The sequence below is a fragment of the Vanacampus margaritifer genome, chromosome 7, assembly GCF_051991255.1.
Source record: "Vanacampus margaritifer isolate UIUO_Vmar chromosome 7, RoL_Vmar_1.0, whole genome shotgun sequence".
In the NCBI taxonomy this organism is placed as follows: Eukaryota; Metazoa; Chordata; class Actinopteri; order Syngnathiformes; family Syngnathidae; genus Vanacampus; species Vanacampus margaritifer.
The window spans coordinates 10,435,053-10,451,761 of NC_135438.1; the positions used below are offsets into that span (position 1 = coordinate 10,435,053).

The 16,709-nt window shown below is 39.2% G+C and overlaps 1 protein-coding gene across 2 annotated transcripts in view; it reads left to right on the forward strand.

Moving 5' to 3' along the window:
- The first annotated feature begins 33 nt into the window (after window positions 1–33).
- The window catches only part of atf7ip (activating transcription factor 7 interacting protein), a 31,574-nt gene continuing 14,898 nt past the window's right edge, over window positions 34–16,709 (forward strand). Inside the window, exon 1 of one of the 2 annotated variants that reach the window (XM_077569732.1) lies at window positions 34–181. Coding sequence is in view for 1 of the 2 variants with exons in the window: in XM_077569731.1 (XP_077425857.1) it covers window positions 15,433–15,453 (21 nt within the window). In the remaining variant the exon portion in view is untranslated. Of the gene's footprint in view, window positions 182–15,394; window positions 15,454–16,709 lie in introns of those variants that run through there. The other variant, XM_077569731.1, reaches the window with a different exon arrangement.

Sequence of the window (16,709 nt, forward strand, 5' to 3'; positions counted from 1 at the left end):
CACCACTGCTCGTCGTCGTTGTGGCACAGTTAGCCGGCTTTCACGTTTCCTGGGCCAGCGGACTTTTAGAAAGTAGTGTTGGCACAACATCCCGAGGCGTGGAAAAGGAGCGGACGGACTTCTTTTACCGTTTGCGACACGGGAAAAATCGCGGGAACATCGCTTGACGACGCCACTGTCGGTGAGTGATGGTACTGCGGCTAAAGCTAGCATGCAGGACAACACACTTTTGGCATTTTATCACAACTCATGGACACTTTTTTCCACAATATGCTCTTCATTATAGACACATTTTTACCTTATACTGTATTTGGACAGTTTTTCTTCAATTGTAAGGACTTAGAGTTTGCACTTTTAGCCAGACGCGATTGGTTAGCGCTTGCGTTTCGAAATTGTGTGTCAGTTAAACTTCCACGTTACTTGACCGACTCTAACCGTAGCAATGTTAAAATATTGAAGCCATTCAGGTATCTTGGGAAGTATTTTTAACACTTCACCTTTTACAGAAATCCACGTTTTGCATGACAATTTTTCAAATTGATGGAAACATTTTACACATTTTCCAAATACTTCTACATTTCTTAACCAAATCAGAGCATCCCAGCGTCAAAATGTGCAGTTAATTCAGGACTTTTGGAATAATTTTCACATAAAAAAATCCCCATTGTTTTCCAAAATTCCACAGTTAACGTTAATTTACTAATTTACACATTTTTCTAATCCTTCCACATGTCTCAATGTAACGATTCCAACGTCAAACTGTTAAACTAATTCGGAACATCATGCTTCATGTATTTTGTAGCGGTGTTCCGATTAGAGTTCTATGCTGCAGATTCCGATCATGCGCGAGTGAGATCGGCCGATAATATTCCATACATTCTTTTTAGAGCTAGTCACTATACACACTATATTAATTACTAGTATTTATTCACTATCATTTTCATAATGGATTAATCAATTAATGTTGGTGATTGATGGTGATCGCTTTTTGTGCCCTGCAGTGAAATTGTTTAACGATCTATGCCGAACACAAACTTTTTTACGAAAATAGGCCAATCACGATCGGTGGCCAATTAATGGACATCTAGTATTTTGATGCTATGTGACCATACCAACTTAGCTTAGCATATTAGAGTTGTTTTTTTGTTTTTTTTGCCAAAATAGTTGTAAAATACAGAGACAGGTTTAAAACCGTTCTGATATGGTCTAATCACTTTGTCTGTTTTGGTTGCTATTTTATGATTATTATTAGAAACAGCGGAATGCAAAGAGTTGTAAAACCATATGAATGGGCCTAAGCGCTTTTTGTGCCAGCTTTGCCATCTTTTTATATAACTGCGCTACTGCCTAACAGAAACGGACTGAGGAATCAAAACGCTGTGTTGTAAATACGTCCCCTAGAGGCAGAGAGCAGAATAGGGGATTACATTACACCAGTGTCTATTGTCTGACTTGATGTTTCGGTGTTTTGTAATTGCTATGCTCACCACTGTTTTTTGGTCCGTGATCTTGCTTTATACCAGGACTCTCACGGTTTGTTGTGATTTTAACAGATTTTCTTGCTACTTCAGTGTCGATCCATGTGTACTGGGTGTCCCGCATATGGATGCTTAAACCATTAAATTGAACTGAATGTGTTAGAGCTAAAAAGAGCTCAATGCCCAGCAGACTGCAGAGATGAGAGTTTGAGGGGACCAGGTTTGTTTAGAAGTTGTCGGTGTTCTGAGTGTAACAAACAGCGTAAATGAAAAAAAAAATATAAACTCACTTTAACACTAAGTATACCTAATCCATTTTCCGTGATTCATTAAAAAAAAGTAAACCAGATTAATACTTTTAGGTTACATTATGTTTAGATTTAACATCATCCTATGGCCTCTTGCAACAGAATTTTGTCACAGGTGAGTATTAGGCTGCTGCATTCTTTGTAATCATTCTACATTCAACCCCCCTCTTGGTTTGAAATGGTACAGGCCAGTAATTTTCCATGCGCCACACTGGCCTTGAATGTGGGTGTGGCTTAATTTCAGCGGCTGGGCTGACATGAGCAGTTCAGAAGTCCCTTTAAAAATATAACCAATATACTTGACATATATGTAGTAATTTATAGATAAGTAACCCGCTGTGTTTTTTCTATTTATAGATAAGTAAGCAGTGGTGTTTTTTTCTATTTAAACAACGGGGCACAAGTCAGCTACTGTATACTGTTGAAGGCCGATTAATTTGGCACTAATCAGAGTATGTCTGGTTTACACCCATTCATCATAACTGATTCATTTGTATTTCACAGGAGCAGATTTTCAGAACCTATGCCCTTGTGAAAATTTTCTTTTTTGGGGGGTCATTTCTCATCTAATTTCAAAGGGGCACATAGATAGCAACTCAAAATCTGACACCTGAATAGTTGCAGATTCTACGGCTTCACAAACTGTTTTTGAGACTTTTAAAATTGCAAACCCATTTTGTCATATTTTTAAATAAGAAAAAGCTGTGCAAGGTGCCAAAATCAACCACAAATCCATTTCATTTTATATGCTCAAAAAAACCATACTGAATCGACCATTTGTCAACATGTTAGTTACATATTATTCTATCTAGGAAGAATGTATTCGGTCTGTTTAAAATGGGGCAGGCGAAGAGTAGCTCCAGTGGCTGCAGAACATGGCCACTCCAGCGATTTCACGTTCCGCACATCTGAATGAGTGAGGCAAAATGTCTGCCGCAGGAACAGCATAGAATTAAGATGATTTTAGAGTAGATTCTGTACCTCATACCCTGTATGAGATGGTGTTCAGTAATAATGGTTCGGCACATGCCATGATTTTAAGGTCATGGAAATGTAACGAATAACTGAAATGAAAACCAAGTGTGACGCGTCACCTGTAGTGTGTAGCTAAGCAATGAAAAGTGATATTGTGCATGTTCTGCCATTAAGTGGTTGCTGGAGACGCCATGGATGCATAAAAATATTTAAACATGGCACGCACAAATAAAATAATGTAATAGTATGCTGACTTTGCCGGACTCAAACTGAGCCATTCATATATGTACCACAATCTTTTATTTTCTAGCACGAATGTTGCCATATCAAGCTGTGCTTCTTCTCAATTGAGCATATTGCATAGCAAATCATTAACATTTGGCTGAGTGCAACCTGTTTGAGTTATTCTGCAGCCTATCAACAGATCAACATCGTAATATCCATCCAAAATCAACTCAGCACCATTATCACTTGATTGGTAGAAATTATGAGTGATTTCAAATTCACAAAGCAGCCCAATTCAACCCAGGTAAGATCACAATTCCCTCAGGTTTTGCCCAATATCACCGTGTCACATCATCATAGAAACACCAAGAACAGTATGTACAGTGGAAGCTCAGTTTCATTTGTTGCATAACTCGGAATGTGAATGTTTGTTTCTCACTTAAATGAATGGAAAGAGTGAATGAATTCCAGTCCAAAACAAAATTGGTTTTCCTTGATCTTATAAGTATAGTTGTGTAGTTACAAATAAATACCGGTAGTTCAATATAAAAATAAGTGAAAAGACACTTTAGGAAAGAACAACAGTGTGTTTGCTCGCAAATCCTGCAAGCTTTGTGAACCTTGTTGCATTGTGGGCTGTGGTGGCCATTTTGGGCTAGCGGTATCCACGGTGAACGGAAACAAGGCTGTGTTGTCTCGCAGTGAACGACGGCATGTTAAAAATGCAAACCAAGAATCCTCGCCAATCCTCATCAGCAGGCTTTCGTACTGAGGCTTATAATGGAACCCAGGTAGACTTTCACCTGTCAGGTTAGCACTTTCTGGTTGGGATCGGTAGCTCCTTCTGGAGCTTGCTAGGTAGCTGTCGCTTGCTAGGTAGCTGTCGCTTGCTAGGTAGCTGTCGCTTGCTAGTGGCTTCTCTTTGCGTGGAGGGAGGACTTTGTTGCAACTGCTGCATCCACTGAGGCTTCAGTGTTTGTTTTATTTATTTACTTACTTGTGTCTTTGTGCACTCATGTTAAGAATATTTTAAATGGCTGTCCTGCAACTTGTGATGTACGAAGACACTGATGTTTACACGGCGTGAGGAAAAAGCCTTGCTCGCCCATGCTAAGATATTTCGTTAACCAAAAATAGTGTGTGAACAGAGTTCATTTTTCTTCTAAAAAATTTAGTTTAAAGGATCGTTGTGCAGTTTGTCACTTTTTTACTCGTGACTGCCACCTCTGGCCTAAAGCGTAACTGCAGCATCTGTGTCAGGCTCGTGCATGGTGTGCGTAGTGCGTGCGAGGACTTGCACGATCTTAAGGCGACAGCCACAGTTGACAAACAAAGACATGACATCAAATGAAGTAAGAAAAACTTTGCCCTCCCCTCCCCAAAGAAACTGTGGAGTGTGCAGGGTCCACACACTCTACTATAAAGGGAAGAAAAAAGCTATAATGGGCAGTCAGAGTAAAACAGTCAGGGCTCATGTACTCAATAGACAAGTGAAGTCCACCTGGATAAATCACGTGACGTTTGCGTTGATCATCTGTGCATCGCACGCCTGTAATACCGCTCTTCTGAGTAATGTCGTGACGCATGTAAATTGCATCACATGTAAAACAGTAGACCACAGATCATCAATCGGAATGATTTCAATTGGATTGACACATAAAGCCTCCATGTAAACCCACATCCATCTTCTGATCCTACCCAGGTTGATAGGAATGCCAGTGTTCATTCCAGCCAACTACCTTGATTGGCGGTCTAGCTGCTATGATATTCTGCCAGTGCATCATAGCTGCATTTCTGCCCATTACCTTACTCCTTGATGTTGTTGCTGGTTTTCTTTTTAAAATTCATTCATTCAATATATGAACCAATTTTATCTGCATCGAAATCTCTTTGGAAGAACTGACAGAATCTTAGAAGCAGACTAAGGTTGTCAGGGAGAATATAGGTATCAAACCCTTCTTCATGCTCCTTGGAGACAGAAGCTATTGCCATGCTGAAGCTGCCAAGCTTACCAAAAACTATGTATGCTACCATCTTTACTCCCCTCCAAACCTATTGGTACAGTGAGACCAATTCATTTTAGATTATTACTGTACACTGAACACATTTGGATTTGATACCAAGAGAGACGAGAGACTTAATATTGGCACCTGGCACCACCATGTGTTACATCAATGAAGATTGAGCTGTCCATAAGAATCCATGAAAGCTCACGTCAAGACATTACCTCCACTGTTTTACAGATGACCTTGTATATTTGGGACCATGAGAAGATCATCTGTTTCTTGACTCTTCAAACTTTCAAAAGATGAATATTTGCATCATCGAGTCCCAGAATTTTTGTCACCTGTACTCTTGGATGATCAGGCCTATTTTGTTCTATAAGTCTTTGTAAACATGAGCTTTTGATACCTTCACTCCAGCTCTCTGAAGATTGTTGCTGATATGACAAAGCTGTTTCTGGACCTTCATCAACTGCTTCATGTTTCCTGGATCTACCTATTCGGCGTTGGTTATTTAGTACACCATTGGTGTCTTTCTTCTTAAGGACATTCTTGACGGTTGTATTATGACCGATGTTTATGAACTGCTTCAGATTATTTTGACCTCCCCTCTCAGCTTCGCAGTTGCTCTTTTTTCAAGATAACGTGATTTTTATGTTGATTACACCTCTAACTATCAATGAATGTAGCATTTAAAACAAATCTGAATCTGAGTGTAAAGGTTATGATTGACTTAGGCAGGAGCAGGTCTATGATGTTTTGTTGCTCTATTAAAGTCTCTTTATCCAGCCACCATGAAATAGATTACAATGGTCTGCCATTAGAATAATTTGTTAAACAAACATTTTGGTCTGCAAGGTTAGCTTTTCAAAGCTAAATGCGAAAGTGGCGTGGTATTATTTGGATGTCATTTTATTTGTTGGTTAATTAGCACGATTCAGCCAAAACTACAAACTCATTTCCAATAAACTTGGAAAACGGGCACGATGACCAAGGAAGCGCACAGTAAAATTTGGTCATGATCTGGATAAAGTTAATGATTTTTTTTTTTCGCTTTCAGAATTCATGGTCAGCCCACCTGATTCAAAAAGCATTTCCAAACTAACACTCCACGAACCAGCAAGTAGCCTGCTAACTAATGAAATAAGCAAAGATAGTGTGCCACAGTTCATACGTGGCTCTTGAGTGTCAGGTCTTGTGATCATTGTCCTCCCAATCAGAAGCACCAAATGCTCTGTTGAATTGGTTTTCAACAGTTTCAACAGTGACTTTATAGACAGGCTGTACCTTAGTTGCAAGTTTGAATTTCATTTCTTTACTCTCGCCATGACAGTCTACTCTCATTGGAGAGTTTTCCACCAGATTCAGGTACTCCAAAGGTACTCAAAATAACTTACTTTATAATGAATAGGAACGGGTACTTCTCCCTGTCGCATAGCCTCATGAGATGTGGTTCAAAAGGTTGTGACATAAACACAAACACAAAAAGAGGCGGTGTCCAACATCCCGTTGGTGCTATATGATACAACTGTGCAAGATGAAAGATGGCTGGCTGGCTGGCTGGCTTTGTACTTTATTTAAGTACTCGAGAGTACTTTGATGTCATCCGGACTAGTTAAGTTGTTGCGTTGTATGCTGCTTGCTGGCATGCCTTGAACTTTTCCGTAGGAAACTATTTGTGTCCCAAACTCAGGAGAAAGGAAAATGAAGGCAAGCTACACTTCAATTCTTATAATGCCAAAATACGAATCTATAACGTTTTAAATTATACAACAATTTAAATTAACTCGGTAGTAAATTAACTTAGTTAACTCACTTTGATTTACTTCCTGTGGCAGCTGACCTCTGCTTACTTTGCAGCTAAACTTAAGAGGGTCATTGGCACGACGACATATAAAAACAAACTTTTACGAGGTATTGCTTTAAAAAGTTGCAAAATTAAACCATATTAATTGTACGTCTCTGGCGTATCATCTCCGAGCATAACACTGCTGGAGTGTGGTGCTGGTGGGCAGAACTAACTTTATAATCGATCAATTGTAAGAACTGTTTCTATAGGCCTTGATACACCAATCCGACGTTGGGAAGCACCCGGGCGTCGGTATATGCCGTCTGATTAATGTATAACTCCCCGTCGTAATGTTGGATCCCGTTTGGGGGTTGGTGGTTCAGCATGTCGAATCGGTGTCGGCCCGTTGTGACATTTGATCACTCTGATTGGCTGTTAGCTAGCGAATTAGTGCATGGGGCAACAACATGACATGAGGAATATGGATAAACAATAAGCCTGTATAATAACCGGGCTCTCATGTAATTTTGTGTTACAATATCGCTCGTTTTGCTCATTATCACCCTTCGCATTTGGACGTAATATGATTATGATATATCACGCAACTGGATATATCAGGTAGGATTTACTTTTAGAGTACACAATACTCTGTAAAGAGCCCGAGGGTGTGCTTTCCGTGGGAATATGTCGTGGGTATGCATGGTTTGCGTTTTTATACCCCTCCTACCCCTGTAAGAGCTCTCCAGTTGCCTTTGTCAATGAGAAATAGTGACTACCGCCGCCAATGGTATGGAGGTCTTAAGAGAAGAATATGAGATAAATATCTCAGTTTTGATCGTTTTGTTCAACGGTTGCGTTCAACTGTCAAGGATCATCAAGGATTAAATTAAGTAATAAGAACAGCCTTTGAATCAAAATATACTTTGATTTTACATGGAATTCTAAGATTTTATTCAAGTAAATATCTTTAACAATCTTTGTAGAAAATAGTAGTGATTAATCGTGATTAAATATGTGGTGGTGGCTTGGCGATGTTGTATGCTGCTGTTTTCATCACTGTCTGTAACCTAAATTTAAAGACTGCAAAGTAAGTGCTTATTTTAAAAACAAATACGTTTTTGCTTCCATTCAGGGGACAGAACAACTTTTCAATAGTAGATTTTTGATACGCCAACAATCTATCTTAAAATCAATATCAAACAGCATTGTTAGTTGTAGAAATACAGTGCTTTGTAAAATATTTTTTTGCTGTTGCCTAGTTTCTCCACGTCAAATTTTAATATCACCAATCAAATGTAACTGTCAGACTAATATAACCCAAGCAAATATAAATTGTAGTCTTTAAATGGTGATTTTTTTTTTTTTATTAAGGAGAAAAAATATTGAAATCTACCTGGCCTTGTGTGGGAAAAGTACCAAGTGCCCCTCCTTAAATCCAGAATCTACTGTGGCTATCATATTTTTAGAAAAGCTGGGATCATATTCTCTGAAAACACCCAAGCATGATTACCTCCGTACCTGTACAATCAAGAAATCACTTCATTAAAACCTTTCTGACATAGTGAAGTCAGCCAAAAGATCTCAAGAAGCTACAACAAAATTCCGTGGTCCAAAGAAATTCAAGAACCGATGAGCAATAAAATTGACATCCATTAGTCATCCATAGCCATTCCTAGAACTTAAGGACTCTAGCAAACCATAAATGGAGAAAACATGGAACAGTGGTGAACCGTCCCAGAAGTGGCCTACAGAAATTACCCCAAGATCACAGTGACGACTCATCCAGGGTCATAAAGGAATCCAGGAAAAAATCTACAGTAATTTCTGGACTAATAGGCGCTACTTTTTTCACTTGCATTCGACCCTGCGGCTAATACAAAGGTGCGGCTTATCCATCAGGTCACAAGGGGGCACACTTTAAAGGAAGCGCAAGAGCGCCAGGTAGCAAAACAAACCAAGTGAGCCCAAATACAGTGGGAGAGACAGAACGAGAGCAATACAATTTGTGCCCTCATTATGGAAACGAAAGTAGCGGGAACCCGGTGCGGTAACATTAAAACACCTGCGGCATACAGTCGGGTGTGGCTTATATGTGCAACAAACTCAATTATTCCCCAAATTTGGCTAGCACGGCTTATAGTCAGGTGCGCCTTATAGTCCAGAAATGACTGTAATCAGAATCATCTTTATTGGCGAAGAATGTTAAAAACGCACAAGGAACTTGTCTCCAGTAGTTTGAGCCACTCTAGTCTATAGAAAGAACTGCAGGCCTCGTTCGCCTCAGTTAAGTTCAGTGTTCAAGACTCAACAATAAGGAATAGACTAGGGAAAAAAATACATCCGTGGCAGAGTACCAAGGCGAACAAAACTGCGAAACAAAAAGGACATAAAGGCTTGCCTTACTTTTACAGAAACAAAACAACTGAATGACTTGGAACAATAGTCTATGGACTGACGAGATGTAGGTTGAACATTTTGGATTTGTGTTTTGTTAATCTACCGTAAATGAACAAGTACTTCAGAAAAACAACATTATACCAACAGTCAAACACGTTGGTAGTGTGATGATTTGGGCGGCTTGCTCCTTTAGGACCTGGATGCCGTCAGTTCGTGACTTGAAGCTAAAGCGCGCTTTCCTTCTGGAGTAGGGCAACGATCCAAAACACACCAGCAAGTCAACTTCAGAATGGCTTCAAACAAATGAACAACAACAAACAAACAAAACGAAGGTTTGGGAGTGGCCGAGTGAAAGTCCGAACTTGAATGAGATTGAAATGCTGTTGCGTGACCTTAGGACATGTGCGAAGTCGCAAGAATGGGACATCGATCAGCCCTTCCTGCCCGTGTTATTTACTGACAAAACCAGGCAGAGTAGATAAATATTCAGTAATGACAAGCTTCACATTTGTCAGACCCACTTACCGAGCCAGCTCATGGCGCGCGCGCTGATTTGTAACGGCTAATCTCAATTGTCGCTGGCGTTACTGGCTAGTGGCTAACAGCTAGCAGCCTTGGCCATTCGCACACAGTGCTTAGCTGGGGTGTACGGCCATTTGGTCTACGCCGGCGAGCCGTAAGTGCCTGGTAGAATGCCGACAGTCGGCGGACTACTTCTCAAAGGCAGTTTGATGGGTGTGAATGAAACCAGCTTTTATTGAACGCTTAGTCAAATGTAAAGCAACAAGCTACGCTAATCGTGATCGTTTAACTGTTTTTCCACAAATGCAGTATCATTGTATTAAGTTGTTGTGCTGTGACATACAACATATTCTTGCCAAAAACAAAAAACAACACAATTTGTTGGGGGGATAGTTATTCTTTTAAAAACTTGTTCATACTCGAAAACCCTCCAGTGTTGCTGAATTAACGCAATAGTTCAAGGTTGGTGGTGGGGAGTGGTTCGAATATCTCCACAAAGGCGTGGAAGACTCATTGCCATTTGTAGAAAATGTGGGCCAAGCACTTATTTGGTTTACCGGTAGGTACTTTTCCACACAGGGCCAGGTAGCTTTGGGTATGTTTCTTCATTAATAAATAGAATCACAACTGTGTGCCATCTTTGTCTGATATTTGCATTTGTTTGATGAATGCTGATTAAACATTTAGGTAGGGAAACCCCCAAAAAAAAAGAATTTGAGAAGGCAAATACTTTTTCAGGTGTTCTCTAGTTTTTGCAACACTGTTTAAGGTATTTACTTTTTCTTTTCTTTTTTAACTCTTACCTTATTGTAACTAAACATACACTTCACATTTTCGAAAGTGTCGGAATTCTATAGCCATCTCTTTAGTTAGGACCTCATTTGAATTGTTAATTATAGTAAATCAGTAAAATCTATCTGTTCGGTAAAGATGGAATTTCAGTTCACAGAAAACCTTACAACAACAAAAAAGATTCTCAAGAAAACGCACCCAGAGACATTATTAGGCAAAATCTGAGGAGCTTTCCTGCAGTAACTACATCGAGCAGTAGGAGCCATTTTGGAACGTCGTGTTGACTGCAATCGATTAAAGGGGAAGCAGGGAGTGGGGGAGGGGAAGTGTGTTGCTCGCATGAGTACCAGTGATTCTAAGTCCTAAAGATCGTGGAATGTTTGAAGTTTGTTGAGCTTCTTTTGTAGCAGAGAGCGTGCTCTCTACTCTTGATGATCTATAGAACACGAAATTGATGGATTCTACAAAATAATGTAATCTTACACGTTGATATAAAAAAGGAGGAGCTGGGCCACATTTATAGCTCTACAGACATGCGCGCTAACAACTTAACATGCTCTCCCTCTCGTAGGCAATCTAAGGAAAATATAAACATTGTGAACTAAAATGCGTAAAGCTCAAACGGACTTGCTTTAGCTGAACGTGTCCTTGCTCTAGGGGTGTGTGTTGAAACCCCCATTTCTGCTACAATGGTTTAGTCCGGGTTGTGCTGTAAAAACTTCCAACTGGAGCAGGCAGAATGCTGTTGTGGGGGAGGGGTGTTGCCGCTCTGTGTCTGCCTCCTGATTTCAGACCCGACTGTTTGGTGCTAGCTATAGTCTAACCGTAAAACTTTCAAATGTAGTCATTTTAAAGCTGCTCCTTATGTCACAAAACATTTAACAACAACACCGCAACATGTATTAACTGTAACTCTTCATTTTTTTTCTCACCTTTTATATGAGCTTGGTTACACTAATTTGGCACATTACTGGTTTTGTTTATTCTCTTACATTAAAGAACCTGCATTTTTTTTTTTTGCACCCGTAAGAACTTGTGCGGTAGCATAACGCTAAAGAATACTCACTATGCGCTGAGTGAAAACTGTCGCTTCTACCCTCCCCCACCTTTTCTTCCCTTTTTTCCTTCTACTCAGCCTGTGAAAAAATGAGAGCATATTATGCGTACTCCCGTTTGGCAGACTAGGAGGCGGTGCTTTTGGATTGCAAATTTTCGGGTTATTTGTGCTGTTTTTTTTCCTTTCTTTCTTTTATTTGATATTTCAGTTGCGCACACTTAACTGTATTAATCATTTGTTGTACAATTTAGCAACTGGATTCTGAACAAACATCAGAATTCATATTTATAGTTCAGTGCCTACAGTTCTCATGTGATCAGGTGTGAGAAAGACGCAAATCGTAGCGATACATGTCAGTTGTTCTACTTATTAAGATTTTATCAGCTGTTGCTGGATAATCTCTACTGTAGTTTTATATTTATCGGATAATATTTAAAAACCATGCCGACCAGGAGAAGAAAGAGAGCATAGTTATCTTTGCAAACTACTGTCGATGTTGTGCGAAATTAACTTCTGGTTCATCATCTCTTGACGTCTTGGTCAGTTTTCATTAAGTATCTTGGACTTGGTGACATCTAAGAAAAAAATAAGTGTTGTAACACAAGACGTGCTCGAGGTAGCAGGATCAGCACACCAGCAGACCTGGTGGCCATTTTGAGTTTCACTGAATCCAGATGAGCACAGTGAGGGTGGGGGGAGGGGAACCATATGCACCGTGTGCAGTATTATTGGAATGCAGACACTGAGCTCTCAATGACTTGCCTTTGAATATACTGGACGTATAAATATAGTTAATACAGATTTTTTTTTTTAAACAACTTTCAAACATTGTTTTTCTGTACGCTTCACTCAGAGTTAAATAGTTAACAGTGATCAGATAACATGGTCTCTTAACAACAACATTGACAAGGAAATACAATTTCATTTTATGTTTACCAGGGTTCATTTATCTTTCCTATGCACTTCCGTACATGAGAATGCCGTTTTCTATTGATAGACTTTCCTTGTTTTTTTCTTCCTGGGTGGTAGGCGGAGCCTGTTCAAGGATCCGCTCATGTCTCAGCAGAGCATGCTGCTCGCAGGAGAACTGGTGGCCATTTTGTGTTTCTGCACTATCACAGGGTGGGGGATGGGCAAAGAACGGACATGCAGCTTGTTTATTTCTTATAACAGGGCTTTTAAAGAAGACCGGCTTGTGTTCAAATGAAAGTTTGTCTGTATCACACTTCACACTCCTTAATGTTATACCTCATATATATATATATATATATATATATATATATATATATATATATATATAAAATATATGCCTCATGTTATTAGCTAAAATAAAAGATCAAATCACTTATTAAACCTATTTTGTGAACAACAAAGCAAAGTATGTTTCAAGTCAAATTTAATCAGTCATAGGTTCTCTTTACCCATTTCTTGTTTTTAAGGGACTACCCCTGTCTTCGAATGGTTCAGTCCATTCAACAACCGCTCTGTCTGCTCTGGTAGCGAGAGGGCAGATGGAGGCTTTGTAGTGTTTCCGACTGCGCTCCACTTTCATACGCTGCAAGGCTACCACGCTAACTGCATATTTCATGTTCTGATTTTGTGTTACGATTTGACAAAATACATGTTTTTTTTATGCCAACCTTTATGGTAATCTGAATGAACTTATTCCTGTTTATCCATGAAGTGCTTGTTCGGCTTCCTTTTGTACATGTTGTCGTAAGCAAAGATGTCCTACTCTACCCATAAAATAAATGTTACTATAAACTAATCTGGGTGCCATTAATGGTACTATGATTTTTAAAAAATTATTTGAATATTTTATTTTGTCTTTTTGAACAAGCTACTATTTCACCACCACCATTTCAATGGTTCAGTCCATATGAGAAAAAGGAAGGGGGGCGGGTGGGGGAGGGGGCGCAATTGTGTACGGTGGAGGAGCAGGCTTGCGGCTGCACATGGGTTCAGTGCGTTTTGGAGCAGTCTGTGCTGTGCCTCTACATATAATTTTTTTTAAGCGTATTTGTTTTTTTAAATATTTTTTTCCGACAATTAGCTTTTTGTGGGTAGAGAGCAGATTTAATGGCTTTAAAAATCAAGATTTTAAATTAATGGTATGGTCTGAAGTAGGCTCCTCCCCTTTGCTTTTACCTTTCCTTTGATCGTGTCTTTTGGGTACCTGGGAAGAAAATCTATCTATATATGTACATCTATCTATATATTTATATACATTCCACTGTAAACGTCTGCAACTGGTTTTCTCTGGGACGAACAGAAACCACTAAAACAGTCTCGGCCTCTCGGGGGTTACCACTGAAAATGAGATAACAGCTTTTCAAGTGTTAGTCAGTTTTTGGCTATAGAAACTTAATCTACATATAAACTTGATGTGTAATCTAGTAACTTGATTTAGTTTTTCCCTCGACAAAAGCAACCCCCCGCCCTCTTTCCAAATGGTTTTGTCCGTACTGGCTGTAGTTTTCCATACGGTGTACTACTCCGTGCTAGAGTTGGGGGAGGGGTGTTGCTTAGCAACTGCTTGTGCAGTTCCTCCCATTCTGCCTGTCTGTGTTGCTAGCTACAGCACATTTTGACAATCACTATGTTATACCCTAGCATGCTATAAACATCAATTTGTACAGAATGAAATACAAAGATGATTTACATTTTGTGTAATCAAAAGTAGAAGATTGCATAAAAGTAGTATATGTAGAAGTCAAATTTCTACATGTAGGTTCATAAACTAGACAATTCTTTCAGTTTTAGCACAAATTAGAAGGTAAATCAGGCTACACACACTAACACAGGATGCACCCTGATTTAGAGCAAGATGGACTAGTCCTGAAAAGCTCCTCCTCCTTCCTTCTGTTTCCTGCAGGTCTGTAAACGACACAGCCAGTGCCTTCCCCCACAGTCATCAAAGGCCTTGATCATGTTTCCTGATAAAGATAAACCGTTTTTTAAAAGCACATTGAACCCTAAATTCTGACGTTAAATATGTGCATACATACCGTCTTTGATTTTAGTTCAGATTTTAGTCCATGGTTGTCTTCACTTTTAGGTTACATTGCACAAATTAGAAGGTAAATCAGGCCACACACCCTAATGCAGGTCGCACCCTGATTTAGAGCAAGATGGACTAGTCCTTGAAGAGCTCCTCCTTCTTCCTTCTGTTTCCTTGCAGATCTGTAAACAACACAGTCAGTCCCTTCCCCCACATCACATTTCCTGAGACCGTTTTGGAGGGTTTTGAAGCACATTTTACCCTTATTTCCGACGTTAAATATTTACATAAATATAGTCTTTGATTTTTATTGTAGTCCATGGTTGTCTTCACTTATAGGGTAACGTCAAGGCCATTTCCTATGCTAGTTCCTTTGCTGTGCTATGCTAACCAAATAAGCCATAACTTTATGGCTTAAGTATAGCATTATAGCGATTTTAAATAATTATAGGGACATTAACAGTACCATGTGACTAACTACACATACACATTTTTGTGATTAGTGTAGGTGTCTATCCATGCAGTTGGTTAGAGTTGTTCTTGAGAACCACTGCAGTTAAGTTAATCAGATATTAGATTAGTATGTAGTTCTGCATCCACGTGTGAGCGAGGAGACAATTAGTCAGATGCCATGCCTTTTTTTGCATTGAGGTAACTGGATTTCTCTACCTGAAAGAAATACAAGTTAATGTATTGGCGCACGAAGCAACGTGGCACACACACACACACACACACACACGGCCTATCACATGATTCACCCCTACCTGTAACAGCAAAATGGACTAGTCTGAAAAGAGCTCCTCCTCTTCCTTTCCTTTTATGTTCTGCTGCTGGCCAGACTAGCTTTTCCCTTCCCCCCACAATTACCAACCAACGTAAGCCTCAATGTCAAACATCCTGCAAAAGGTTGACAATTCTTTGACTTTTTAAGCATGCAGATTACGAGCATAGATATTTTTTTCACATACATGTTAGTCAGTCTGAAGATTGTTCTCAGTGTAACTTATTTTGTCAAGGTCATTGTTTGATGCTAAGCTAGTCCAAAAACAAATAGCATTGTAGCTATATTGTATAGCTTTTGTGTAGCATTTTAGCAGATCAAATTCATTGCAGAAAGACAATCATACGTTCGTATACTTTTTGTTTTTCGTCAAACACTTTTTGGTTAGACCAAAACGTAGTACTAGGTAAATGTTGTCTTCGTTTGCTGAGACGTCAGCAGGTTTTGCCAAATAACACATTTTGACTCAACAATCACATGTTAATGTTTGAGTAATTTGTTTGAGGTTTCAAGTTGTACTCAAGCGTGGGTTACCGCTAAATTTTTTTTTAGAGGAAATATATGTTATTGTGGTACATGGTATAGCATAGCTGTCTAGCTAGATTTGTCTTTAAGTACCAACAATGTTAGGTGGTAGACATGTTATAAAAAATCACCTATGTGTTAAAATAGGTGATATCATTGGATAGAGATTTTAGAACACAAATAAAATAAGCCCTAGTTTGTTGTTGCCACTTTTTATGACATTGTCATGCCATGACTTGTCCAGAAATCAATGAAAATCAATAGGTAATCTGTAACAGAAACATCCCATTTTTTATTTAAAATAAGAGCCAAAATCTTAATAGTTGAGGGGAAAAAAAGACCTCCACCCACAAAAAAGGCATGTTTTAATTATTATTATTATTTAATTATTGTCAATTGATCATGACGGGTAAATCACAAAATTTGGGGAATTTACACCTCCTGTGGAATAAAAAAAATCTTTTATTTTTTTTTAATGGCACCGTCGACTCGACCAATTTTATTTTTTTTGTACTCTCATACGGCAACCTTAAAATATCGAATTTGCCGCCAGGCCCGACGTGTGCAGTTTGATGAGTTTTCATTCATGTTTAGGGTCTCCAAAATTTGACTGTTTGCAGAGAAGAAGAAGTCCTCCAAAACAATAGGGACCTTGCAGCGGTTGCTGCTGGGACCCTAATAACAGTACTTCATGTCGACCTACCTTTCAATTGTGTAATTTTGGACGCCAAAATTGGGAAACATTTTGATCTTTGTTAGAAGTTACCACAGAAAATCTAATCCAAGATGAAACTTTCAAAAACGAGGCGGTAAAGGGATTTATCAAAAACGTGATCGGACAGTACAACAAGGATTT